This window comes from Scaptodrosophila lebanonensis, unplaced genomic scaffold (genome assembly GCF_003285725.1).
Source record: "Scaptodrosophila lebanonensis strain 11010-0011.00,11010-0021.00 unplaced genomic scaffold, SlebRS2 tig00001415-arrow-pilon, whole genome shotgun sequence".
In the NCBI taxonomy this organism is placed as follows: domain Eukaryota; kingdom Metazoa; phylum Arthropoda; class Insecta; order Diptera; family Drosophilidae; genus Scaptodrosophila; species Scaptodrosophila lebanonensis.
In genome coordinates, this window is record NW_022060742.1 from 6,380,758 (window position 1) to 6,406,874 (window position 26,117).

Sequence of the window (26,117 nt, forward strand, 5' to 3'; positions counted from 1 at the left end):
TGCAGCAGAACTTTTAAAATGAAGAAGACAAAAGTGGTTTTTTGACAGAACGAAACGTTAATTTTTTTTATTCAAGATTCATATTTTTTGCCTCCTCCTCCTCCAGTTCTAGCTCCAGTTTATGAAATTCGTCAAAGAACTCGCGCGTCATGGTTTTCATTTCGGGCGTTAAATATTTTGGAAATAAATCTGCAAAAACAATGGAATAATGGAAATCTGTAACAAATGTGGGTGAGTGAGAAAAGCTGATTTACAATTAAACTCAATGATTAGATCGCCAAAGTCCTCGATTTTCTTATTGGCCTGCTTAATGGCAGTCACGGCATCCATATTCTGGCATTTTGGTAAACCCTCACGCGGTACAATCTTAATATAGCCTGGAGTGACGACATCCGAAATGACAATCTTTAGCTTACGCTTATCCAGGGTCTCCACAAAGAATGTAAAGCCGGTGAGGGCTTGGGCAATGGTTATATCATAGCGGTACACGAGATCGTGCATATTGCGACGCTCGAAACGTGGATGCGGTTTGTCAGCGACTATGAAAATAATATCACCCGGTATGGTGGTGGGGTAACGATCTCCTTCCTCCTTAAAACAGTAGCGTGTTCCAGCCGTGGTCCCGGGTCGTATATTAAGTTTGAGTGTGTGCTTCCTGTGGGGAGAGTGGAAGAGGAATTAAACATTTCTCTAATTGAAGCAAAGGATATGGGTAATTTTCATTCCAAACCGTTTCTCCAATCGCGACTCCTCCACAATCTCCTGCCGCCAGACATGCATCAGCTTCACACAGCCAGTGCGCACCTCCTCCAATGAAAGCAATATGGTGCGTTCGGTATCTGCATCCTTGCTGCGTACTCCAATTCCATGCTCACGTGTGGCATACAAGCTGGGAGGATTTGTGATGGCATCTATGATATTAGCGTAGGGCGAATAGCTTGCAAAGACATCCTGATATACTTTCATGTGATTGCCATGATACTGGTAGGGTGGAAAGTAGCCATTGGGCAGCATAACACCCTCGAAGAGACCTGCCTCGCCATAGCGATCGTATATAGAGCGATATAGGTCATTGCCCAGGACATCAAAGGCCATATTTATATACGCCCACTGCTTCTCCTCGCCTAAGGGTGACATATGCGAGAGTCGTCCCTCCTGGCCAAATGGCACAAAATCCTGTTCGTGCTTCTTATCGCGATGCGGACACAAACGTACAGCCATCCTGCGATAGGCCAGGGTTATTTGCTCCTTAGACGCTGTCCGCAATACGTCCAAGACCGCATAATAATCCAACTCTGGACGATTCATTTGAAATTTTTAGCAAAATATATGTTTGTATAAGAAATTGTAGCTACTGTTGATTCTGTGTAAGTCACTTGATATTCATATTTATTTAGAGAGGGGCACATCAAAATGACAGTGGACGAGATACAGCCTACTGATAATTTACTGTTGTTATTCAAACCAAATCGTTTACATATGTATATACAAACATTCAATCAAGTGAAAATGCTGTTTTTTGCGCATGATGCATGATTATGGACAGGAAACTGTTAAGCTTAAGGTCTATGGGGCGTATAGCAAATGGAAACGATTTTCAATAATAATAATATCGTGGGAATCAATCCACATCGTCAGTGCTGACGCCCGTATATATGGGTTCCTTTTCTGACTTGGCATCATCAGTTTTGTCGACCTTATCGGCTGTTGCTGCTGCTGTTGACGATTCCCCAGCTTCTCCATCCTCTTTATCACCAAGTGGAGCATCTTTGGCATTTGGCACCCAAAGTCCCGAATCTACACAACGCTTCATATGATATTTGGCCACATCAACTGGCATAGCCTCAATTGTCTTCTGCAACAGCTCAATGTCTCGGGATTCGAAACAGGCCTTCAGCTCCTGCAAAAGTCAAGACACGATATTAGACTTCGATAGCTCTTATTAACCATGTGGATGTATCTCTGAAGCGCAGATTTCTTTTTAATAATGCACTCCCAGCCCGATACTTACATCTGGAAGCGATTCAAACACATCGGCTGGATCCAGACCACCGGGTCCCAAGCGCTGCTGACGCTCTTCCTCCTCGGCCTGGGCGATAGCCTCCTGTACCTTTTCCTGGGCTCGTTTCTGAATGCGTTCCTTAAAGCCCTCAATTTCACTCTCGAACTGGGCCCGATATTCGGGCACACAGTGCTGTATTTTTGAGAAGAACGAGCTCACGCAAGCACGTGGATCGACATCCAGCTGCTTGGCCAGCTCCAGAATGTACTGCATGCAAATGCATTGATGGGCCACATGCGCCATCAATTCGTGTTTCTCTTCCATTTCTAGATTGATGGACCAAATGACCAGATAGTTAGCCGTATCCTCGCAAACCAGATGCAGATGTTCCTGCAGGAAGCGCTTGGAATCGTCGTATTTGCGCAACATGCCGTACTGTTTACACAACTTTTCGTTCTCCTTGACAAACGTTTTCATGCGATGTTCGCGCTCCTCCTCGGATATATTCTCATCGGGCTTGCGTGCGGGCTTCTTATTGATCACAGTCTTCTCGAAGCCCGGCTTGCTGATTGTGTCTACATTCCAGGGCGTTTTCTTTTCCTTCTTTAGCATTTCGTTCTCAAGGCGGTCAAGCTCTTTGCCCTCGTTTTCAACCTTCTCCAGCTCTTTCTATCAGATGGACGAGTATCCTTCAGTGATTTGTTTTTGGTTGCCTTAAAAAAGGCATGACTCACCTTGAGCGCCGCCTCGTCCCCCTCTTTTTTGCTAATGCGCTCCTTCACATCTAAAAGACGCGCCTTTTGGCTCTGCCGCTTCTTCTTAAAGTCCTCCTTCTCCTTATCCATCTCGGCCATGCGCTCCACACGCGCTTGATGTCGCCAGCGAAACAGCGAAGGTGTATCGATGTTCGGGTGTGTATCGTCCTCATCATCCGAAATCTGTGTGAGTGTGCATGCGGCTTCTGTGATTAGGGAGGAAATCGTTCTTGCAGCCTATTCACAGTTACTTACCTCAATGTTTTTCCACTTGCTGTAGTCAACCATTTTGTTCAATCAACAAGTATTCTATATAAGTTAATATTAAATGTAATCCTTGTTTTCCAAGACTGGTGACAGTCGAATTTTGTTCCTATTTCCAGAAAAAACATAAACGTGTTGCCACTTTTCAAAATATGTAATGCTAGTGTATTTTTGTAAGGTGGTGCCACACATTTTGTATTGGCAAGGGGTGTAGTATAAAAAATGAGTTGTAGATGGCGCCAGGAATTTAATTTTGGTGTAAAAACGATGCAGTAACAACATTACAAATTACAAAGAATATAAATTGATTTCTTCTTAATTATCTTTCATAGGGCAAAAATGTCAAAACTTGATAAGGAACAGAATACATGAACTAGGTATTTAGTTATTAAAACTAGTTATGTTAGCCATAAATCGAAATAAATAATCAACGGACTTAAGGTTTTATTTGAAGCGACGCATAAATTTGTTTAAACATGTACTTCCCAATATCAGCAGTGATTGATCCTTTATCCTCCCCTTTAAAGGAATAGCTACTTAATTTGAATACTATATGTTCCTACGACTATATATAGACACATATTTGATGCATTTATAAATAATAAATAAATTATATTTAAGAACGCATTTTTAAAAACGGCACCTATAGGTTTTGGGGATGGCACCATTCTTATTTTCTGTTTAAAGATTGCCTGAACTCGTCCAATTGGCATATAGGTTTTTTCTATGATAAACAACCTAATTTTATTATTCATTTCTTTTGCAATTGCGAAGCTATTTAAAGATTAAATTGTTAAGGGCGCCTTAAACGAAATTGGGCCACGGGGCTAAGGTCCATGCAGAGAGTAAATAAATGAAGAAAATCAATAGAAAAGTCAAGAATCAATGGCGCTTGCCTTTGAAAAGTTGCGTAAAGCAAACAAAAAACCGTCAAGTGCAAATAAATAAAGGCACGAAAACAATAAGCAATGCATCCATAATTAATATGCTTCGTCTAACGGCCCAGGACTCACTAGCAAATGTAACAGTTCTTTCAGGATGGCCAACTACAATAGACGCAAGAAACCCGAAACGGTATTTCTGAATGTCAAGCCAATTAATGCGGCCAATACGCAGAGCTATTTACATGGAATGCGGAAGTATTCTATCGGAATGGCAGAGTGCTTGGATAATGACAATAGAGCACCGGCACTGGGTGACGAAAAACGTTTTTCTGTTGCCACGGTTGGCTCACAGATTCATGAGTTTACGCCGGTGAGTGGAAAAGTTGAAATATTCGAAAGGATTCTTGATTGCCAGCTAATTCTCTAGAGTGTCTTTTATCGGAATATTGCGCCTGTAAATTGGTTTCTGCTCCTAATTGGAGCTCTGCCCATGGTCCGAAGTGGTCCCGGACGTGCTAGACTGGAATTGAAGTCCGTAGCATTTCTCTATTCGATTATATTCTTCATTTTTCTTTCGGTGAGTTGACTGTCCATATGTCAGGCCCTAAGTTCCTGTTTAATCTCCAGTGCTGTTTATAGTGCTACGTCGCCTATGTGGCCTATCATCGCATAGAAACTGTGCGCTCGCTGAGCGGTCCCTTTGAGGAGGCTGTCATTGCTTACCTCTTTCTGGTCAACATCTTGCCCATTGTAATGATCCCAGTGCTGTGGTGGGAGACAGACAAGGTGGCCAAACTCTTTAATGACTGGGATGACTTCGAGGTGCTCTATTACCAAACTTGTGGTCACAGTTTGCCGCTGCATCTGCGCGAGAAGGCCTTATGGATTTCCATAATACTACCCATCCTATCGGTGCTTTCGGTAATCGTCATACACACCACCATGGTCGATTTGAATTTGATGCAGGTGGTTCCCTATTGTATACTGGATAACGTTACCGCCATGATTGGTGCCTGGTGGTATCTGATATGCCAGGCTCTGAGCATAACTGCCAATTTTCTGGCCCTGCGTTTCCAAAAGGCCTTGAGACATATTGGTCCGGCCTCCATGGTAGCAGACTATCGCGCCCTGTGGCTGCGCTTGAGCAAATTGACTCGAGATACTGGCACTGCCACCTGCTATACCTTAATGTTCATGAGTCTCTATCTATTCTTCATCATTACGCTTTCGATTTACGGACTCATGTCGCAAATGTCGGCCGGTCTCGGCATCAAGGATATTGGATTATTAATTACGGCAATGTGGAACGTTTGTCTGCTATTCTATATCTGCGACGAAGCCTATTATGCCTCGGCAAATGTGCGTACAAATTTTCAGAAAAAATTACTAATGGTCGAACTAAATTGGATGAATTCCGATGCCCAAACCGAGATAAATATGTTCCTGCGCGCCACGGAAATGGATCCATCGAACATTAACTGTGGTGGCTTCTTCGACATTAACCGAAATCTGTTCAAGGGTCTGCTAACGACAATGGTCACCTATCTGGTCGTGCTGCTGCAATTCCAGATAAGCATTCCAACAGACACTAGTGGTGATGACAACATGAACATAACCCTGGCTGATGCCCTGATGGATAGTCTGCACAACGATATGACACTGTTGGGCTCCAGCTCGACCACGGCAGCAACAACAACTGCAGCCCCAACGGTGCGCACCACAGTCCGAAATACACGTGGTCGTAAGGGTTAAACAATGTCGAGACAAATTAGCCTAAGAAAGACCAAATTAATTTTAAAATATGTATATACTACATACATACACCGAACAATTGATAAATGACTGAGGGTCTTTAAAGTGCGCGTAGATGGAAAACCTGAAACTTTAAAGCACTTAATAAATGACAAACATAAATTTGAAATTTCGAAACTATTCAATGAATTAAAAGTATAATAATTAACTTGCAAGATCTTAAAAATACCGGAAGCAATAATTTCTAAATAAAATCACAAGAAACTAAAAAGACGGTGTTATTTTAAAATCAAACTAAAGCAACATAAAATAACAAATTAATTTTCTTAAATCTCTGTTGCTAATTAAATTTTAGAAGTAGCTAGTTTGCTGCAGCTTACGTACAGGTGGCGGTAGCAGCACTTTGTTTGAATCAGACAGATATAGCAACATCGACAGCATAATTTCTAAATAAAATCACAAGAAATTGAAAAAACGTTGTTATTTTAAAATCAAACTAAAGCAACATAAAATAACAAATCAACATTCATAAATTTCTGTTGCTAATTAAATTGGAGCAAAAGCTTACGCTTCTATAGTTTGCCGCAGCTTACGGACAGGTGGCGGTAGCAGTACATTGTTTGATTCGAACAGAAATAGCAACGTCGGCAGTAAAGCTCTTACAGTTATTTTGCATGCAAGCAGAAGTAAGCACTTTATCCATCGTTCGCTATCCGGTCCTGTGGCGCAATGGATAACGCGTCTGACTACGGATCAGAAGATTCCAGGTTCGACTCCTGGCAGGATCGCACTCTCAGTCACGCTTTTTTGGGTGTATCGTATTTTTTTTAATAAGTATTTAACAACTACATAAAACCTGTAGACATTTTTAAGCACTACATATAAAATGGGGTTTCCAAATTGTTAGCAAGTGTTTTCCTAAATATGTATGTACGAGTATATATGCCTCACTTTAATTGCGTTCAAGTACTTACTACTATATACATACATACGTATATGTATATATGTATGTATGTAATTATCTAAAAATCATGCAAATTACACAAAATAGTATTCTCTGTTATTCCCATATCACACACGTTCCAAGAAAATATATATGTACTATGCATGCTAAAAGCGATAAGTAAAACAGATTCATTGCCGAGTGAGACGAAAAAAAAAAAATTTAAGACACTTCATGCTGGAAGTTGTAGATAGTAAGTAGTTTTGGGGATCGTAGCTATAATCCAGATGAGGCGCTGGTAGTTGATCTAACACTGGCCATCGGGTGAGTCGGTTAAAATGTGCTTATATCCATTGCTCATGTGCTCACGTCGAAAATGATAGGGTATCTAAAGATACATAGATCGTTATAGTTACACAATATTTTGTCCATGCGGGGATTATAGGGAAACTTACAGCGCCCGGTGCTGGGCAGGGAATGGCCACGGTAGCGATCTCTCGTAGTTTATTCATGGTGCGCAGACTCTGGTAAAAGCTATGCATGACGTACCACTTGAACCCATCCATGCAGACCAGCGAATAGCAGATCACAACTGAAATAGAAGAAATTGATAGTTGGAATGATGTTGTGGAGAGCTCAAGACCCCCCGATACTCACAATAGAAAGTCTGTCCACCAAAGATTTGCGGCAACTTGGTATCCTTTAGCATGAAAATTAACACTGCTGCGGCAATCATGCCCAAAAATTCAATCAGCAGCCATGGAATGATGAGTCCCGGACGATTCTGATAGACGCCAATAAAGAGGGCTATGGCAGCGAGCGCGTAGACCCCAGTTAGAGCGGACAGTACGTACAATGCATTCTCGGTAGCATCTGCCAATTCGGATGCACTGCGTAGCCGCACATCGTTGTGAAACGGCGACATATTATAGAAGCCATTATCCTTCTGATCCAAAATGTCCAGATCCAATAGGTGACGCATTTGTTCGGCATGCGCCAGGCACAGTAATACCAGGAATAGAATGCAGTGCGCGATGAGCTGAAGGCACAAAGGTCGTATATATTTTAGAGGGCAGGTTATATCCAATAATGACGAATGAGTTCATTATTAATTCCTGATTTTCACTATTTTAATATATAAGCGATCTTGGCTTGCTTCTTTGCACTGAAGTGTTTTCAAGCAGTGACCTTGGAATTCCCAATCAGTTCAAGACATCTGCGGTACACACCCTCATTGCGAGCCACATTCGATTTAAAAGGGTGCTCGTCTCGGCGGGTTTCTGATCGAAAAACTGCTCGACGCATTGCGCCGCCGACACATCCAAACACCCTTCTCGGGTGGGGTGTGCGCTGAATTGCCACCTTTGGTGGGTCGGCGTGCCCAGTGGGGTATGGCTTTGCATATCCAGTGCGTAATTTTTGTAGCCCTGGGGCTGCGGCTGGCAACGTCAGTCCATTGGATTGCAGGTTCGCCTGCGTGCCAGTGGCCGTTTGCGCTGTGCCCCAACTTATTAATCCATGGTATTCAGTTTTGAGGGAATCCACCACCTATAAAACAAACGGCGAGACTATATAGAACACTCACCAGTTGGTAGATGCTCGTCAGAAGCGCTGTTGTGCGCAGATTTCTTGGTGTTATGGGCGACATAAGCATTTCCCAGAGACGTCGCCAGTTGTTAGGACTTGCCGAGTTAGCCGCAGGGAGCAGCATTTTGAATGTTTTCTATTATAACAATATTTTCCACTATTTTTTTACGAACAATATCGCGCACTTTAATCAATTTATGGATTTTCTTTCGACCGACTGACTACTCAGCCGTTGTTTCGTCATTCAAATGCAAACATTCGGGGGCTTGGAGCTCCCCACCCACGCGCCGAAACGTTGACAATGAAGCTTTTATTGTTGTTTGTGGGGCATGGGGAGGTGGGTGTAGAAAGTGTAGAAAGTTAAATTGCAGCGCGACACTGAACGGCCAAGGCCTTTGAGTTGGCCAAATGTTTTGACATTTATTACCCCACTTTTGCGCGCAGGCTCAAGAAAAGCACTTGAAAGCTCCAAAGTTTACTTTTTTTGGGGGTAGTTTTTATGCCCTTCACACATTATGTGCTAGGATATACATCATGATGATAATTACCATTTAAATCAAAGAATTACGAGAGTTAAGGAACATCAACTGGGCATCATGTTTGGTTGTTCTAGCTTTACTACTTCCGGAGATACTAGCGTGCATACTTACAGACGAACAGACTTAGAAACGATCTGGGTCACTATTTTGCTGTGATTTCTTTGTGTGCATTTTTATACATTATATATATTTATAGTCAAAGTTTGTATCTGCACTTTCTTGCGTTTTAAGTTTAACATTTTTTTTAACACTCGTATTTAGAGCCAACAATTATTTGATTTCAACTGACGCAACAACAGTTCTTTCACATGTGATGATCTGGCAACATCGGAAAATACTAAGGAAAATTGCGGTATTAATGACAAGCAGAAACTTGCTGGAGTCAAAAGCTAGCAAACAAACACACACATGGTGTTTTGAAAATGTTCTATTGTTGGCACTAACCAGCAATAAAAATATTGGAACAATGTTGTAATAGATTGGAATGTTAAAGATTCGTCACTTTATTTAAAATTAAAATAGAGAAATTAAAGAATTGCTTGGAAAGGTATTGAGGAAATTCTCTAGCGAAGGATGGAGGATAAAATCAACAAACTTGTGTTGTGCTTGGGTATTAGGCGAGTCTGCTTACCAAGTTCGGTTAAACGTCGGCTCAGCCCTTTCCGAAATCCTGACAGACAAACGCACGGTTGGACGGACAGACGGACAGACATGGCTTTATCGATTCGATAAAAATATATGTATGTATGTCAGTAAATATATACTTTATGGGGGTCGGAAATGATACATAATTCTCAATGTTTATTAACCTTTTTAACACTGTGGATTCAGGGTATTTCGGTATTTTGATATATAATTCAAGATCAATTTATCACGGACTTAAGTTTCAGACGGATAGGTGCAAACTTCTATTCTATCAAAGCAGAATAATCGGAGATTATTATTCGCTAAGGAAACCATTATATTTTCAAGGATATTCGTATATATAATTAAATTTATCTATCGCTAGAAAAAGCTCTAAAAGCTTTAAGCATATCACAAAAGCCTATCAACTACAAGTATATCCCCAAAAAGTGGTCTATCTATGCCATCTATTGGCGTGTTGCCAACGATTCCCTAAAGCTTTCAGTAAGTGCTGAAACTTTACGATGTTTACAAATTTATCAAAAATTAAGTTGCTATTGAAATGATTCTATTGTGAACGTTTTCAAATTTTGAATAACTAAAAATTTTGATAAGATATATAGATAAGTGTAATGCAATTTCGATAAAGAAGTAGTTGTCACAGAAGAGCCCGACCTTACAATAGAAACTCAAAAATTTTGGGAAAAATAATTTTTATTTCTCTGCACACATTTTCGAGCAACGCTTATTAGCTTGGATACCCGAAACGTTGAGCTCTTCAAAATAGCTATCAAGCGCTAAATAGTTGGAAGATCTTTAATCACCGAGCCATTTTTTTTTCGGAAAATGAAATAATCTGGCGTAGCTAAGGAAGCATTTTTAACTTTAACTGTGATTTTGGACATTGCAAACACGAACGCGTGAACTGGTGTATTGTATTGAAGAAAAAACACTTTCATTTTCCCAATTTCTCTTGATTTAATCACTTCGGCTTTTTAATAAGTTCCCTGATATTTCGTGAGCTGTTTTTGATTTTGGCATATAATTAATAAAAACTACTCTTCGGTTCATTGTTTTGATAGTTCCTTTGCATCAGGTGGGAAGTAATGGACACATGTTTTATACATGGGTATGAATCGACACAAAATATCGCCAAATACTTGATTGAATGATCACGGACCTTGTTTTTGTATGTATTTTATTTTTAAAATATTTTTATAAATCAACAAAGTATGGGCTGTTGACGAAGAGTAAAATGTAGCATACACGTACATACAATTCGTTATAATTACCAGTTAAAACATAAGAAAGCCTCGACAATAAACTAGAAAAAATACAATAATGTCCGACCATATTATAAAGCACAGATTTGATGGAGTAGAGGGAAAGTTCTATGGAAAAAACAGTTACAATTTGAGCAAAGAACTTGAAAATAATTGTGTGTAATGCGTAATCGGGTGTACATCTAGACAAGATGAATGGAAAATAATTAATAATTAAAGTTAAATCGAAATAAAAGGGCAGAGAAGTCGACATCAGCAATTACTTCAAAAAAACTACTCCAAGAACAGTCCAACGGATTCGTAATGTTGAATTTATAAGCAAAAGCCTACTTAAATATTGGAACCATAGCTTTAGAAAAGTAAGAAATGCTGCTGAACAGATTCAATACGTTATTGATGCTTTCTATGCTGTGGACATCAAACCCTTGAGCAATTTTCAAGTATGTATAGAAGTTTAGTAGTGTAAGGGTCATTAAATTCTTTGGAGCAACGTTTAATGAATCCATGTACACCTTTAGCCTTATTTATAGTCGAAGAGATGTGCAGATTAAAGTTCAATTTGGAATCAAAAAGTAGTTTACTGTTGTAAGCACTTCCCCATGTAGGTAGGACAGAGACCTTGTGAATGAAAGTGTTGTATGACCAACTTTTTCCAAGTTTTCCAATTCACTGAGGGAGTTCACAAATGAAAGCTCTTATCCTGGAGTCTTATATCATGAGTATTCTGTAGAATATTTTTTTTCAAAGACAACATTTGCGATTTATAGGGCAGTGTAATAAAATATTGAAATGGGTGTGAAACGGACGAATTGAAAAAAAAAAAACATTCATATTTCTACTAATGAGTGATCGAAATTTTTCGTTGGGCCCGATTTCTCAATCCCGATTTCTCAATCAAATTTAATTTGAAATAAATAGAAAGCTAAGAAAGCCTAAAAGATAATTTAACAGAAATTCAATAATATTGAAGATGCCTCAGGAAAATGTGTGTTTGCCAACTTTTGATCTAAACAGAGCGTAGATAACTAAGCATGGCAAAAAATCAAACCTTTAGAACAAATTCTAGTTTATTTTGCATCAGAACTGTTTTAGAAATTGGTAACTGAAGAGAGTTACGAGTACATGTTCCCATGGCTGCTGACATTGAAAACGCTCCAGTTGCATACAAAATAAAGCAATTAAGGCTGTTGGCCTGGCCGATGCAATGATAAATTTTACATTTTAAAAGTCAATTTACACTGAACTATAAAAATGTAACATAAATTTTGCAAACCAGGCCATAAAAATGCCGAACGAACTGCTGCATTGGGAATCAGAGTCGTGCCACTGTCTTCCACATCGACATCGACATCCACATCCACATCGCCTTCCATGCTGGCTGGCGCTCAGTCCGTCGCTGTCGATGGAGCAGCTACTTGTGGGCTTAATTGATTGTTTTTCTACGAGTCGAGGCAGCAAGTCGGGCTTTGGCACTGACTCCGGCCTGGCTATGGGCCCGTGGTTGGGCCACAATGTTTGCTTCAGTGCTACAAAGAGTTGATGATGAAGACCTCAGGGGCAAAATATGCGTTTCGCTTGGCTGTAGTTGTTGCTATTGTTGTTGCTGTTGTTGTTGCTGTTGTTGTTGTTGTTGCTGTTGGTTGCTTGTTATCATTGGGCGTGTTTTATTAACTTTTAAGCTGGCCGGCCGCTTGTTTCTTTTAGCCATGCACGCGAGAGGCCATAAAAGTGCAACTGTACGGCAGCGGCAGCGTAAATCCAAAAGTCAATTAAAAATTTTTTACATTTGTTTGCACACAGTGTCGAGCGGGAAGCTTTCTCAGCGCCCGGCGCGATAATCATAACTGCAAAAAAGTAAGCCAGCCAGCAAGGAACTACGCGCAGGCGTCGCCCGACCAATAATTTATGACCCAAACGGGCTCCAAGTGCGGCTTCGACTTCAAGTATTGAAATATCATCCTTACTACCATTTGCCGTTCAATTTGCGTTCGCAACGCTCTTTTGATTGGTTTTCGCCCGCGCCCCCAAGCCAAGCACTTCTCCTACTCCTCCAGCTGCCGCTGCCATTGCCACTGCCGCTGCAACGGCTGCCAACCACTTGCCACTCATCCGACTTACAAATTGATTGCCTTAAAGTAACTTGTAAAATGCATTCTAAGCCCGGCATATTCGCCTGCTACGTTTTTAATGTGCTGCATAAACTGCTGAAACAGAAGCAACATTACAAATGTGTGGCGTTATTGCTTGGGGGGAGGGGCTGCAGTAAGAGCAGCCGCGCACACTCAGAGAAAAGCAATTGCACTCTACTATTATATGCCTTGTTTCTCATACATATGCCAAAAATTCTCGAGATCATTATCGAGATACATATATATACACAAACAAAGACAAAAAACGAATCAAAAGCGCCTAAAAATTGCGTTAATATTTTGAAACATTTTGCGGGTAAGCTTCATAAGGAAATATAAAGACAAATATTTGGGATTTCTCTAGTTCTGATCAACACAGAAATATTAAGAAATACCAGCATTTATGAAGCTATAAATCTCAAATAATACTGCTAATGAAGTTTATTTTCAAGTTTTAAATAAATCAGATATAAACTTCACAATTTGGAGGCCATTTTCCCCCATTTGGAGGTCGAGTTCTACTAATATCTTCATAAGTGAAATTTTAAAGATACAATTAATTTTCAAGTACATTTAGGCTATCTCTGTGAAAATTTAAATGTTTTATTTAAAACTTATAAAAGTATTGAAGAAGCTAAAACAGAAAGGTCAACTACAAGAAAAGCAAAGGAATCTTTCATTGTCTGATTTATTTTATGATTAAAAAAAATGGTTTCAAATCGGATTCAAATACATGGTTCTATTAATCAGGCCTGTTCGTATAACAGTATTTGGAATTGCTTCAAATTTTCACAAAATGAATCAATTGATAAAGTATTAAATGACATAGAAAAAAAAAAAAAAATGAAATATTTGAGGAGAGGAGATGGACGCCTTATTCTAAATTTGGGGTGAAGCGACCTAGCAGCAGTAGATAATAGGATTCGTTGTCTCTAAAAAAAAAAATATGTTAAGGGCTTACAACTTATGTTTTTCGATTCACTATGAGATCTGACGATAAGCAATATATTTTGTATAAGTTGTTGTTGTATTTAATTAATGTTTCTCCATTTGGAATAATTAAGAACAAAGGCTAAGTCGTTTCTACTCTTAGCAGATAAACAAAATTGAGAAGCTTAATTGAATTGAAGTGATGATGAATATTGGAATTCATGCCACCTTTAATATATTATTATGAAATTGTATTTAAAGCTAAAAATATATTTTATGAGTGTTAACAGTTTTAGTAAGAGGCGCTTTTCTATGTGCTGGATATTCGTAATCTTTCTGGCATTTTGTTTCATTATTTTCCGACTCATACAAGTATATATAGGTATATCTTAAAATTTTGCGACAGAAAACGAAAACTCTGGCTAAAAGCCAGTTGTTACCATCACAAGCAACAGATGATGCAGAAAAATAGTTCTTTCAAAATTATTTATTATTATCCCCACCGAGTCGGATTTGTTATTAGACATTTTTGCTATTTCTATAGGCTTTGTTTTTCTTATCTAGTATTAGTCCAGTATTGTTTTGATTTTTTTTCTCACATCGACAGCTCTGTTTGTCGATAAATAAATAAACAAATAAACATTTTCACAATTCTCTCCTTTGTCATAAATGACAATAAATTATATACTTATTTTCTCTCAGTGCTGTGGCATGCCGGCGAAGGAGTTGCAGCACTTTGATTAAAAAAGTAGCCCCACGCTTTGGCACCGTACTCGTATTGCTGACTGAGGTCCGCCGAGTCGCGGGACGTGTGAGGGGGCGGTGGCTTGCTCGACACGGCCCAAAAGCAATTGCTGTTGTTAACAAGCATTTCAGCGCATGACAATTGGCATGCACACCTTCGGGGCATTAATATGCACTGACACATTTGCCTTTCCATTCGATTGGCACCTCCCCGCCTCCCCTACGGGCCCCACCACTCGTATTCCATGGACTGCTCTCGCTCCTGTCATTTTACTATTTTGATTTCCTTTGGTAGCCCCATTGGCCAATGAAAAATATTTAATCATCAGACATAGTATTGCAAGCTCAGACATAAATAATATTTCTCCGCTTTATTTGCACAATTTGTTTGCGCGTTTTGACAGTTCGGTTTTGGGGGCAATAGTCAAGTATATTAGAAGCTTATCTACCAGATGCCCGTGTTGGGGACGTTTCCGCTAGGATGCTGTTGTTGTTATAAGCGCAAAGCTGTTTTCCCCATGAGAGCCTGTTGTAAATGCTTCTCTGAATATAAAACAGTCGATTGGCAAATCTGATCTTAAGGGAATTGAATGATTTAAATGGAAGTACTTAGATGACATTTTGAAATTACTTAAACGACTTTCGAATAGGTTCTTCAAGTTGGCTTCTGAAGTTAATTTTTAAAGAAATTTTAGAGAGCAAAACTTTCACTTAAATTATGCATATTTAACTTAAATTTAAAACACTCTCTTTTCTTCACATAAGTAAAGTAAGACAAGAATGTTGAGATATTATTAAGCAAGAATATTTGAGATGTTGTTCTGCATCAGACCATGTGGAGCTTTAATAGTAGCCTGAATATGTTGTAGATATTAATAAAGATTTGCTAATGCTTCCCGATGCAGGAACGAATTTTATCTTGGAAATGATGATGCCAACATCTGATAAAAAGTTCGAACCAAATTATTGGATCTCTACCTGCGGCCACTCTCGGCCTGCTTCTTATATTTTAGAGAAGAAATAATAGAATTTTCGAGTTTTCTTAATGCTGGCCAACTAATTTGTCAGTCTTCTTGGGGAATTATTTTAACCGGTAAAAAGGATTAGCAGATTTAGGCTGTATACAATTAATAAAAATAGTTTGGCAATTTAAACATTACACTATACATTTTTAAAAATGTTAATACAAGCCTTCAAGTTAGATGGAAAATGTTAAGGGATTGAAGAGCCTCCATATTTAATTACAAATAAGGAAGGCATTTGAATAGCAATAATGGGAGTGCTTAGTCAGCGTAGCATTATAGATTTTATGGTTAGAACACATATGGAGTAAGTGAAAAAGTTATTGAAAGAGAAAAAAAAGAACTAAAATTCTGACCGAAAAAACTTAATTAAACTCAGTCTCGAGCACTGATCGAGCCAATGATCTTCATTTCGAAAGCTGATTTAGTAATTCGGTTGCAGGAGTTTTTCTTTAAAAGTAGCGCTTAACAGAAACTTTCGGAAACCATAGCTCCGTTTACCGAATATTATAAGTTCATATATGATCAGCCATAATTCGTCCGCATATACGTCCAAATGAGCTACGAGAACCTGTGTGCCTGACTTGTGTTACCCATAGAAAGAACAAGCTTTTAACAAATACATATGTATAACCATATTATTTTACATAGCCTACCAAGGACCGATCGGTTACAAAATCACTTGAACTAGCATTATTTGTTTGCTTCTAAATTTATAGCAATTTAAAAACAGGCACTGTATATACAAATTATTAATTATTATTATTCTTTTGATGCTTGGATGAAAACAAGAGTTTATTTTATCCACAAAGCGGCCAAAACATAGTTCAAGAATTAAATAAATTTCTTTTTAAAGAGTGCAAGGAAAAAAGTCGACCACAAACAATATCTTAGTAATTGTTATAAAATGTTTCAGGTTGAAAAACTTCTAAAACTTCCCTAAAGAAATCCAGTCCGTCTGCTGATAGGGGAAAATTTAAAACAGTTTAACTTAAACTTAAAGCCCTAATCCTGAAATAGTAGCTTAACTGCTCGACCTTGAGCTGATCAATTAAGTGACAATTTGTTGCTTCTCATGCCTTGCCCATCAACTCGCACCCACGCCATGCCATGGCATTAGTATCATCTACAAAGACTAGCATTTGCAAACTTCGAAGCCAGTCTCTTACCAGTATTTGATGACATGCAGCCAAACGAACGGATGCATATAGTATTTCAATTTGCACTGTTTAGATGGCCAACTACTAATAATCCCGATGATGACAAACGTAAAGCGAGCATGCATTTTGCGGCAATGCAAATGCTGAGATACAGATACTGACTGACACACACACACACACAGATACATTCGGATGCTTATATGTGGCATATACTCGTACCATATCGTGTGCTCATATCCGACGTGGCATAATTAACACTTGTCGTTGCAGCAGCAGCAGCATCAGCAGAAGCAACAGAGTGGCAGTCAAGCGAGCGGCAGTTGCATTGCGGCCAAATCGAGTGGGTTAAACACTTGTGAACTGCAAGGCGCAATAATTAATATGCCCAACGTGCAACACAGCCGCTGGGTGGAGCAGTAGGGAGAAGAGTAGTGAGGTGGGAGGACAGGCAGGACTCTCACTAGAGATGGACAGAGACCGGCCTAACACGGCCACGAACTGGGCCTTTGAAAATAATATGTACAAGTAGCTCCAAAATTCCGCTCACTACGAAGTTTTCTATTTTTATAAAAACACTTCAACATTTATGTATTCAACGACAAACAAGGGACAGCTTTGTAGAAAAATTAAACAACAGAGAACATTAAAAAAGCCTATAAAATTCCAATAATAACTAATAACGAATCCGACTCGAAGGGGGCATTTTATTTGTTCAGCACAGCACAGAGTAGAACTAACGAAATAGAAAGATGGAAGAAAATAAAATTTAAAAAAAATCAGCGGGAGGCAACAAATAAAACAAATTACAATAAATTAAAAAAAAAATTAAATTACACAGCAAATGAAAACATACATTTTTTATTTTTGTATTTTAAATACGCAATTTTTTTTGGATCATCTCTGGAGGAAAGATTATTTGTCCGTCCAGCCCCGACTCGCAGCCGTGGAAGTCAGTGATTCTCTCGGAGGTTAGCTAAAGAGAGAAAATTTTTGATGAGGATAGGGAGACTTTGTTTGAGAGTATAAAAGTAATGTTTTGTGAAGGGCAGAATTAGAATTGGCAGAAGATGAAAAACGTTCTTTTTTTTCAATATTTTGTAGGTAGAATTATAATTTAATTTCCAAAGTTTATATATAATATATATGTGTAATGATGGATTTTCCTAGAATCTAGAACTTTAATCTGAGATTATCTTTTAAATTTTTAGCTTGCAAGGCATCTTTTTAATTTCTGCTCTTACACCATCAGGGGTTTTAGGTGTAGATTTTCCTTATGTCTCTGAATGTTTTCATCATGTTGACTCAATTCCTGCACTTTGCTTAAAGTTTAAGCAATTCCAATTTAGCATGACTTTTATTATTAATTTATTTAATATACAATCACATTTTGAGTAAATAGCACATGTGTTTCTATTCAACAATTATAAGTTTAAGTTAAAAAAAAGCAAAAATAAATAAAAATGCGGAGCAATAAAAATCACAAGAGAAAGCTCTCTCTCTAAGAGATTATTGCCAAATATGGATATTTTCTGGCTAAAACTAGCTCACGCGTGAGCATGCAGTGACTTCACGAAAATCACGACCTATGCCCCATCTCTAAACTCACACGGTTGCCGCTTGCCTGATTGATAAAGGGTGCAAGTGTCGGGGTGGTGGGTTGCAAGGTGTGGGTGTGTGGGGGTGTGGGGGCGAGGCAGGCAGCGTGCCATAAAAGGCGTTAAATTGACACAATTGAACACACCCTTGAGATTTATGCGGCACTGAGGGTTTGTTGTAGTCAGTCGTTTGTTTGTTATGTGTGTGTTGTTGTTGTTGTTGTTGCACATGCCCTGCTGGGGGGTGCTTTTAATCGGAAATGCTAACATCTTCATCAATGCATGTAACGCGTTCTGATGGCGCCAACGTTGAAAAACTGACAAGTGTCAATCGAATGGCAACACAAACGCCACTCAAAGTACATTTTCGATAACGCTTTTTGTTGTTGTTGCAGCCACTTTTTGTTGTTTGCCTTCTGTTGCCATTGTTGTTGTTGCTGTTATTGTTGTTATTGCAACCGTATTTGAGGCAAGCAAATACGTGTAACAATTGATACATTGCGCAAATATGCCGCCAATGAAAAACGTGGCCGCAGCGAAAGGAGTAGCGTTTACTTACACATACTTTTACATACAAAATAGGTAAATACTTATACATACATACATATATGTATACACTTACACACGAGTGTGTACAGTTCGTTCTTCTATACTTGAAGAAATGTGTTGCATTTTATTCTCAAACCATGGGAGCATTGGGTCAGCTGGTTGGAGACTTAAAATAATCTTGAATTATTTCGAATGCATTTCCAAAATGTTCTCCACTCCATCCATTTCTCAGATATGTTTAATAACATAGCTATGCTAAGTAACTATTTAATGCTGGGGAAAACATATAAAAAATTTCGTTTGTAGGTAACAAAGGGTGACCAAAAACCTTTACAGCCATAATTCCTATATTGTCTCTATACGTAGATTGGGAAAATCGATATATACTTGTAACAAAATAGGTATATTTAATTTATATATAATTCAGATACTTCTACATATTTTTTTTTTGTATTTTTTTGTCGAACGCAGTAACAAAAGCGAATTAAGAAGTACCACACGTATTCAGAATATAATTGTGAGAGTTTGTTTTTTTACCCTGCAATTCACATATCGTGTATTTAATTATTAAAAAAAAGGCTTCAAATAAAATTTAATAATTAGATCATTCTGAAATTGAGAACACAGATAAATTCTTCAATTTATGGTGTATACTTATTGAAAATGCCAGTAATCTGTTTATACATCTAAAAATAATACACGATTTTTTGATTTTTGCTTAGCTTTATTATACCCTGTAGCCATGTTAAACTTTACCTAGAATCTGACAACAAAAAAAAACCGGGAAAATAGATTAATGTTTCTCGGACTAAAATGAAAATGCTTTTATTGACATTAATAGCAAAATTTATTATTTATTTTATTAGATTGTTTTAATAGATTGAACTGAACAAACGGTAATAAGATTTATAATACAAGGAGTAATTTGCAAATTGATATGCCATTGGTATTCTGATGATTAAATATGAACATACGAGTATAGTAGTTATTGGTTCATAGAGATAGATCTGATTTTGTTTGGGCTTAGGAGTTTAGCACATTTGAATGATAAATTCAAGTTATTTAAGCTGACGACAATGCTAATCAGCATGGAACAACAATGGTTAACTACAATAGGTACAATGTACATAACTATGGTTAGTCTTAAAGCCTTGGGCAAGCAGCATCCACACAATGTTGTGTAAAACAGTGAGGCAAGGAACCGAGGAAGCAACCAGCCAGCCAGGCATTCAGTCAGCCAGAGTCGTACGCCCGCCTGGCACTGCAAATATCCTTGATATCATTTAGTCAACTGGAAAAAATTCAATCAGCATACTTGGCAAATGTTCAACGACAACGTCAGCAGCCTAGCAATTGTTTGAGTGAGCAACGTGCTCTCAGAAGGGGGTTTCAAGGGAAGGGGGGGTGTTGGATGGTTGGATGGTTGAATGGTTAGGTGGGGTTGGTTGTCTGCTGCTTAGCTGGGGCCGCTGCATAAATCAACAGCAAATAAATGCTGATACGCTAAAAGTCTCTATGCGATGGTCCTTGCTGCTGATGCTGGTGCTGCTCCTGTTTCTATTCCTGTTCCTGTTGAAACAAAACATGCGAAGCGGAATCGCAAAATTCGCATTCGATAATTTAATTTTAGTGTAGAGAGTAGAAAAGGCAGGAAAAACTGCCAACTTTTTCTTTTCTCGTTTTTGTAATATTTTTGCCATTTTTTTTTTTCTTTTGTTTGTTTTTTTTTCGTTAAGGCACACGTTCCGCTCGCTTACTTGGTAGCTAGTATCCTAAGTCTCCGTGTCCTGTCCAGCGATGCATGCCCCGCACGTAGACGGCAAGCGGGCGGTGCCTGATAGCTAAGCCAAAAGGAGCAGCAGCAGGAGCAGCATCCTTGGCATGGAGTGTAGAGGAAAAGAAGCAGACGCGCGCCCATATTATGTGCACAATAAATAGACGTGATCGGCATGCCGAGGCAGCTTTAGAGCTGTTGGGTAAGTCGGCGTCCTTGCGCTTGGCTGCGCCTTCGTTGCGCATGCTGCATGCTGAGAAGCGGATTTTTGCTGTCAGGCTTCGAGTGAGGAAACAGCACTTGAGAGCGCGAGTTGCCGTTGCCGTTGCCGCTCGTCCTTTGCGTCCTGACTGTCGGTTTCCGGCTTTTGTTGCCCAAGTGCTCGAGAAATCTTTTGTGCGCGCCAAAGTCTGTGTAGGTGGATTGATTTTGAGGTTTATCTCTCTCTCTCTCTCGCACTCCTTCTATCAGCTTCTCTCTTGCTCTACACATCCCTTACCACCCCCCGCCAGTCCAAAAAAGTTGCCAAAGCACAAACAAACGAAAAAACAAGGCGTATAACTTTTTATTGTAACTTACTTTGTAGTTTCTTCTTTCTTATTTGCAACTTTGATTTTTGTTTATTTTTGCTTCAAGCAAAGCGAACACCCCCAATCCACGAGGATACACATATTTGGAGGGTGGCAAACGCACACACACACACCTACATACTATAGACAAATAGCTGCGCACTTTTCTACCCCCAACATAGTAAAATAAGTAAAAAGGACCAGAGGAGTGGAGGAATGAAAACAAAAAGAAAAAGAAAAAAAATGGCGACAAGCGCCAAGTTGGCACAAAGGAAAAATTGCTACGCTGCTTAGCATATAGAAATTTTCTTGCTGAGCTTTTGCTTTTCATTTTCTTGCGCTTTAAAATGCGCCATTTTGTTGTTTGCCCTGGCAGAGGAGCAAAAGCAGGCGCTCTGCGCAAACTGGACCCCCTCTAGGCGTCCCCTCCACCCAGCCATCCACAGACTAAGTTGCCGCCCCAATGAGTAGCATGAAGAAAATAAAACGTGCAGACCAAGCGGAAGTTTTATGAATTTTCTACAAAGCAGCAAAGTTTCCTTTTATTTTGTATGCTTCCTTTTGGTTTTGTCATTTCCTTTTTTTTTTCTTTCGGTAGTATTCTTTTGTGAAATCACTGCAGTGTGCATAATAGCAAAAAGGCAAATGGGAGTTACCCGTCGTCGTCTGCGTCAGGAAATATTCATAATCATCTTGGGGTTCGGCGAGGTAGTAGATGGGGGTTCAATGTTGGGGGCATCGTTTTCTCATTGGATTTGAATTGCAGCAGCAGCAACAACAACAACAGCATAAAGAAAAAACTTGACAAACCCAAGTGTATGAAGTCTACAATTTAAAAAGATGCATCCCTTTTTGGGGGTTGTTGAATTTTTTGAATGCCCGCACATGTTCATGCGGGCTATGACACAAATTTTCATCATTTTTTAATGTCTGTGTTTTTCCTTCAATTCTGGCTAATTAAATATATTTGGAAATTGTGTCAACCCTTTCGGTAGCCAACGCCACCTAATGAAGTTATTAGCGTCGTCAATGGACGTCAACAAATTGACATTTAATGAAGTGAGAGCGACCCGCAGCAATGATCTTTTAATTACCGACGCGTACCGTTGCGACACCTACAAAAAAAAAATTAACTTTAATTATTTTGGGTGCGGTTTGTATGCCCTTCATATGGAGGCAACAACAATGTATATTAGGTTGTCAGAAGTGTATGCTACAGACGGAAGAAAGCGTGACGATTGCAATCGGATATAAGAAGGATTCATTCGTTCTTCATATCGAAATGTTTCATTAAACATATTATAAGTTTACATACAATATTTTATTTTATTTTTATTTTCCGTTGCCGTTTGGCTTATGGATTTTGGTGCTAGGAAATTAAATTTAAATTGTTATTCATTTTCATAATGTTCAATGTTTTCAAATCATATTATAACACAACTTACAGCTTTGTACGAGTACATATTTGATAGAAAAGCCGTCCATTACATTGTATTTTAGTTTCTGGATTATAATCACCTCAATTAACAAGACTTTTTTTATTTCTGAGCGACCTCTATTCGTAAATGTATTTCATTTATCCTTAAGAGCCGTTTGCATATTGTATATATACATAGTCGGACAAAATTGAACAAATAATTTTACTACATCCACTGTATCCACTTAAATTGCACTCTAAACACGTATTTTCGAAATGATCAATTCCCGTACTTGATGTTAAAATGACCTTACTGACATTTTTTCGAGTGTAGACTATTGCATATCAACAATCAAACAAACTAAATAAACAAAATAAAACATAGTTGAAGAGCCAATTGTCTGCAGGGTATACCACAGTCGAGTATGCACCGCGTAGTTTTCTTTTCCATTTATGTATTTTTTTTTAACAGTAATGTCGTTCGTTGGGCAATTGACAGGCGTAGCGTAGCCACAAGCTGCGAAGCATGAAAGGGTAACGCCCATTGAATTCGCTTTGTAACCACAAAATGCACGGCAACGGCAACTGTAAGCAATTGCGTGGAGCATGAGTGAGAAATTAAATTTCGATCACCGAAAAAGACATAACTACAAAAATTAAGTTCACGCAATATATGTACATATTTTTTCCGTTCTTCCATTGTGAACTGTAAACCTGCAGAGACGAGCTGCCACCTGTCATGCGCTTCCATCCTCTCTCCTTTCACTTGGCTAGCATTAACCAGATCTGGCAGCGCCGCAACTACCAACAGCAAAGCTGCTGCGCAATTAGCAAACGAAAGTAAATTATTTTTAAATCCTTTGCGCATTGTTAATTGCAACTGTTCTGTTTGTTCTTAAAGTATTAAGTGCAGTGTTTTAAATAGAAAACGCGTCGTTTCAACGTGTCGTCGATTGTTAAAGGTAGATAACCAAGGGCTATTGTTCATTTTTTAGTGAAGTGTGTGTTATGCAGAGAAATGGCAATTGGAGGAGCGACTCACATACATACATATGTACATGTGTGTGTATCATAGTTACATATTTATATGATTGGACGTACATTGTACATATGTACATACATACATACATACCTATACTTAAATATGAATATATTTTATGCACAATGTTATCTACATACATACATATGTACATTTGTTGGAGGCAATATTTGCAAAAGACGAAATGCCATATTTTCGAATTTTGCAAAAAAGAAGGAAATTTACATATGTACATACATATGTACGTACTACATGAAATTCAAGAAATGAATAGAAACTACAAATAAATAAGAGTAAGTAACAACAAATCAATTACTGAATCAGAATTTATTTATTGTGTCTATTGCTGACTGCAACTGCAACTGGGTCTCTAGTCACCATTTATAATGGAGATGAATAGTTTTCATATAAGACACACATTTGTATACTCGTATGTACATATGTATGTATGTATGTATGTACATACATACATATGTATGTATATAAGAAAAGCAATGTTACATTTTTTTGGCCACATATGTATGCTCGAAATAGCCAAATATTTTGCAAAGTTGTGTGCGTTAAGTATTCTTAAAGATTATTTATATTTGTCTGATTGATTCTCTAAATCGGACAATTTCATACAAATCAGTCGTTATTACGATTCATGCCCATTTCTATATGTAGTATGTTTCTCAATTTTTGTAAACACATACATTTTCCAAAACATAAAAATTTCATATTGGCTAGCAGCTGAGTAAAATACAGATTTAATCAGGTGGAAGAGACTATACAACATTTTCTATAATTAAGTAGACTGCTGTTACTTTAATTGTAGGCTTAAATTAAATGGTAAAAATATAAAAAAAAAGAGTTGAACTATGAAATTTTGACCATAAGATGTAAATTATTAGGCTATATGTATTTTAAATGCTGTATCGATCTTGAAAAGTTATAATTAAATCGACTAAAGCTAGAACCCATTTGGCAAGGACGTACCTAAAAGCAATGACTTCGAAAAGATAAAGCAGTACATTAAATGTTGACTTCGCATGTGCATTTCCATACAAACTATATTTTGTATTTGCCATCTTTAAAGTTTTACGCTGCTTGGCTGCCTCCTTTTGCTGTCTTTCTCAGGCAAATTAACATAAATTATGCACGCCCACTTGCGAATGCAGCTCGTGCGTGCGTCCCGCTGCGCCAACTTGCGTTGACTGCGCTGCCACTGCTGCTACTGCTACTGCCACCGTTGCACGTGCACCAACAACGTCCACCCCCAACAGGTGGGACTGACGCTCAATTAGGCGTCAAGTGGCAGGGTCTTCACTTTAAGCAGGAGCCGCGTGCAGTTTATTAAATTTTCATATTTTATGTGAGGACTTCAACTATGTAAAGAGAATTTTGATAACTGAATTAGGGCGCTTGTCAGGCACCCTCAACTTTTTCCAAAAGAACAACAACAGCAACAAATAAACAAATAAAGCAATTTTTTTCAAAACAAATAGAATAGCGCCACCCTGTGGTGCCAACTTTCTCACGATTTTGGGGTCTACGATTTTGGTTGTTCAGCCCAGTTCAAGCTGTGGACCGCCCCCTCGTCCCTTTGAGTACTGAACAAGGAACCAGCAAGGGGCGAGTGCTCACATAATCGAATTTATTTGTCTTGTTCCTTTGGCAAAAGTTTGCGAGCTGGCAGCGGTTTTGAGTCCCCTCCCCCTCCCCCCTCCGTTCCTAACCACATTTGCACACGCTCGTCCACCCAGACACTACTCTGAGAGGAATGGCAACATGCACAAAAGATTTGATTTTATTTTCCACTCGCATTTCGGTTCGGGTTGCTATTGCGACCGATGCTGTAAAATTAGCAGCATAAGATTGGATTATCTTTATGTGTTGGCTGCCTTCTTTTTTTGTATTTGTATTCAGTGCGACCCTTTTTTTTCTGACTGCTACTACTTTTGTTGTTGTTTTTGTTGCCATAACCCTGTGATTATATATGTCGAAGCACGTGCCACGATTAGGCGAACGTTGTTGCATCGAAGCGTGATCGGAGCGAAGCGAGCGACACTTTTGTTGAATCGCTAATTCGCTGAAAGGTTGGCCAGCCACACATGTATAGTCCTTGTGGCAGTGCGAGATTAGGCCACATTTAGGAAAAATTGCCATCAGGGGCTGTGAGTGGCTGAACCTGATGAGCTTTCATAAAAGTGGCCCTGTCTGAGTGTTAGGAACTAGTAGAGTGTTAGCAACTGGAAAGGGACAACTGAAAAAATAACGTTTTAAGCTCATTCTGGAAAAACTGCGAACTTTATTATTTACTTGAAGTAATGTTCTTGATTTTCAATTTCATTGAAATATACTGGAATATATTGAGTTGTTTCAGTTTTAACTCTATTAAGGAAATGCAAATTTCTAAAAGATGCCAAATTCTCATCATTATTTATTTTTTGTAATGTGGTTATTTAACTGTATTTAAAGTCTACGAATTTCTCTCTTTGCCTTATAATTTTGGGTTTGTACAGTTTTTGTTTGAAAGTATGATGCCTAGTTGGTTTAAAAACGAATCTATTCCTC

General features: G+C 38.6%; 4 protein-coding genes and 2 non-coding genes across 6 annotated transcripts; 3 read left to right on the forward strand and 3 right to left on the reverse strand.

The window, feature by feature from the left end:
* Positions 1-43: 43 nt before the first annotated feature.
* On the reverse strand, positions 44-1,353 carry LOC115632255 (dnaJ homolog subfamily B member 13). The gene is made up of 3 exons (XM_030529328.1): positions 731-1,353; positions 255-655; positions 44-189 (listed from the first exon to the last, which is right to left on the reverse strand). Exons 1-3 carry the CDS (start codon positions 1,306-1,308, stop codon positions 68-70), a joined length of 1,101 nt encoding a protein of 366 aa, XP_030385188.1. The 5' UTR covers positions 1,309-1,353; the 3' UTR covers positions 44-67.
* Positions 1,354-1,361: 8 nt separating this feature from the next.
* Positions 1,362-3,145, reverse strand: LOC115632254 (hsp90 co-chaperone Cdc37). Its single transcript, XM_030529327.1, has 4 exons — positions 3,013-3,145; positions 2,737-2,940; positions 2,012-2,671; positions 1,362-1,900 (listed from the first exon to the last, which is right to left on the reverse strand). The coding sequence occupies exons 1-4, from the start codon at positions 3,043-3,045 to the stop codon at positions 1,622-1,624; spliced, it is 1,176 nt and encodes a 391-aa protein (XP_030385187.1). The 5' UTR covers positions 3,046-3,145; the 3' UTR covers positions 1,362-1,621.
* A 914-nt stretch (positions 3,146-4,059) lies between these two features.
* On the forward strand, positions 4,060-5,657 carry LOC115632730 (gustatory and odorant receptor 63a). Its single transcript, XM_030529975.1, has 3 exons — positions 4,060-4,275; positions 4,333-4,482; positions 4,545-5,657. Exons 1-3 carry the CDS (start codon positions 4,060-4,062, stop codon positions 5,655-5,657), a joined length of 1,479 nt encoding a protein of 492 aa, XP_030385835.1.
* Positions 5,658-6,372: 715 nt separating this feature from the next.
* Positions 6,373-6,445, forward strand: Trnar-acg. Its single transcript has one exon. It is a non-coding gene; the product is annotated as a tRNA-Arg (tRNA).
* Positions 6,446-6,570: 125 nt separating this feature from the next.
* Positions 6,571-8,497, reverse strand: LOC115632881. Its single transcript, XM_030530158.1, has 4 exons — positions 8,186-8,497; positions 7,258-7,639; positions 7,056-7,192; positions 6,571-6,988 (listed from the first exon to the last, which is right to left on the reverse strand). The coding sequence occupies exons 1-4, from the start codon at positions 8,309-8,311 to the stop codon at positions 6,908-6,910; spliced, it is 726 nt and encodes a 241-aa protein (XP_030386018.1). The 5' UTR covers positions 8,312-8,497; the 3' UTR covers positions 6,571-6,907.
* LOC115633176 lies at positions 7,854-8,106 on the forward strand. Its single transcript, XR_003996326.1, has one exon. It is a non-coding gene; the product is annotated as a U11 spliceosomal RNA (small nuclear RNA).
* Positions 8,498-26,117: the final 17,620 nt, after the last annotated feature.

Excerpts from the sequence above, each read along its gene's own strand:
- LOC115632255 (XM_030529328.1), bottom strand. The coding sequence starts at position 1,308 with ATGAATCGTCCAGAGTTGGATTATTATGCGGTCTTGGACGTATTGCGG. Across the intron at positions 656-730 it reads GAGTCGCGATTGGAGAAACG|GAAGCACACACTCAAACTTA; the intron begins GTTTGGAATGAA and ends CTCTCCCCACAG. Across the intron at positions 190-254 it reads TCTAATCATTGAGTTTAATT|ATTTATTTCCAAAATATTTA; the intron begins GTAAATCAGCTT and ends TTGTTTTTGCAG.
- LOC115632254 (XM_030529327.1), bottom strand. The coding sequence starts at position 3,045 with ATGGTTGACTACAGCAAGTGGAAAAACATTGAG. Across the intron at positions 2,941-3,012 it reads GCAAGTGGAAAAACATTGAG|ATTTCGGATGATGAGGACGA; the intron begins GTAAGTAACTGT and ends ACACTCACACAG. Across the intron at positions 2,672-2,736 it reads GGGACGAGGCGGCGCTCAAG|AAAGAGCTGGAGAAGGTTGA; the intron begins GTGAGTCATGCC and ends TCCATCTGATAG.
- LOC115632881 (XM_030530158.1), bottom strand. The coding sequence starts at position 8,311 with ATGCTGCTCCCTGCGGCTAACTCGGCAAGTCCTAACAACTGGCGACGT. Across the intron at positions 7,640-8,185 it reads TGACGAGCATCTACCAACTG|CTCATCGCGCACTGCATTCT; the intron begins GTGAGTGTTCTA and ends TTGTGCCTTCAG. Across the intron at positions 7,193-7,257 it reads TGGTGGACAGACTTTCTATT|TTGTGATCTGCTATTCGCTG; the intron begins GTGAGTATCGGG and ends CTTCTATTTCAG.
- LOC115632730 (XM_030529975.1), top strand. The coding sequence starts at position 4,060 with ATGGCCAACTACAATAGACGCAAGAAACCCGAAACGGTATTTCTGAAT. Across the intron at positions 4,276-4,332 it reads AGATTCATGAGTTTACGCCG|AGTGTCTTTTATCGGAATAT; the intron begins GTGAGTGGAAAA and ends CTAATTCTCTAG. Across the intron at positions 4,483-4,544 it reads TATTCTTCATTTTTCTTTCG|TGCTACGTCGCCTATGTGGC; the intron begins GTGAGTTGACTG and ends TGCTGTTTATAG.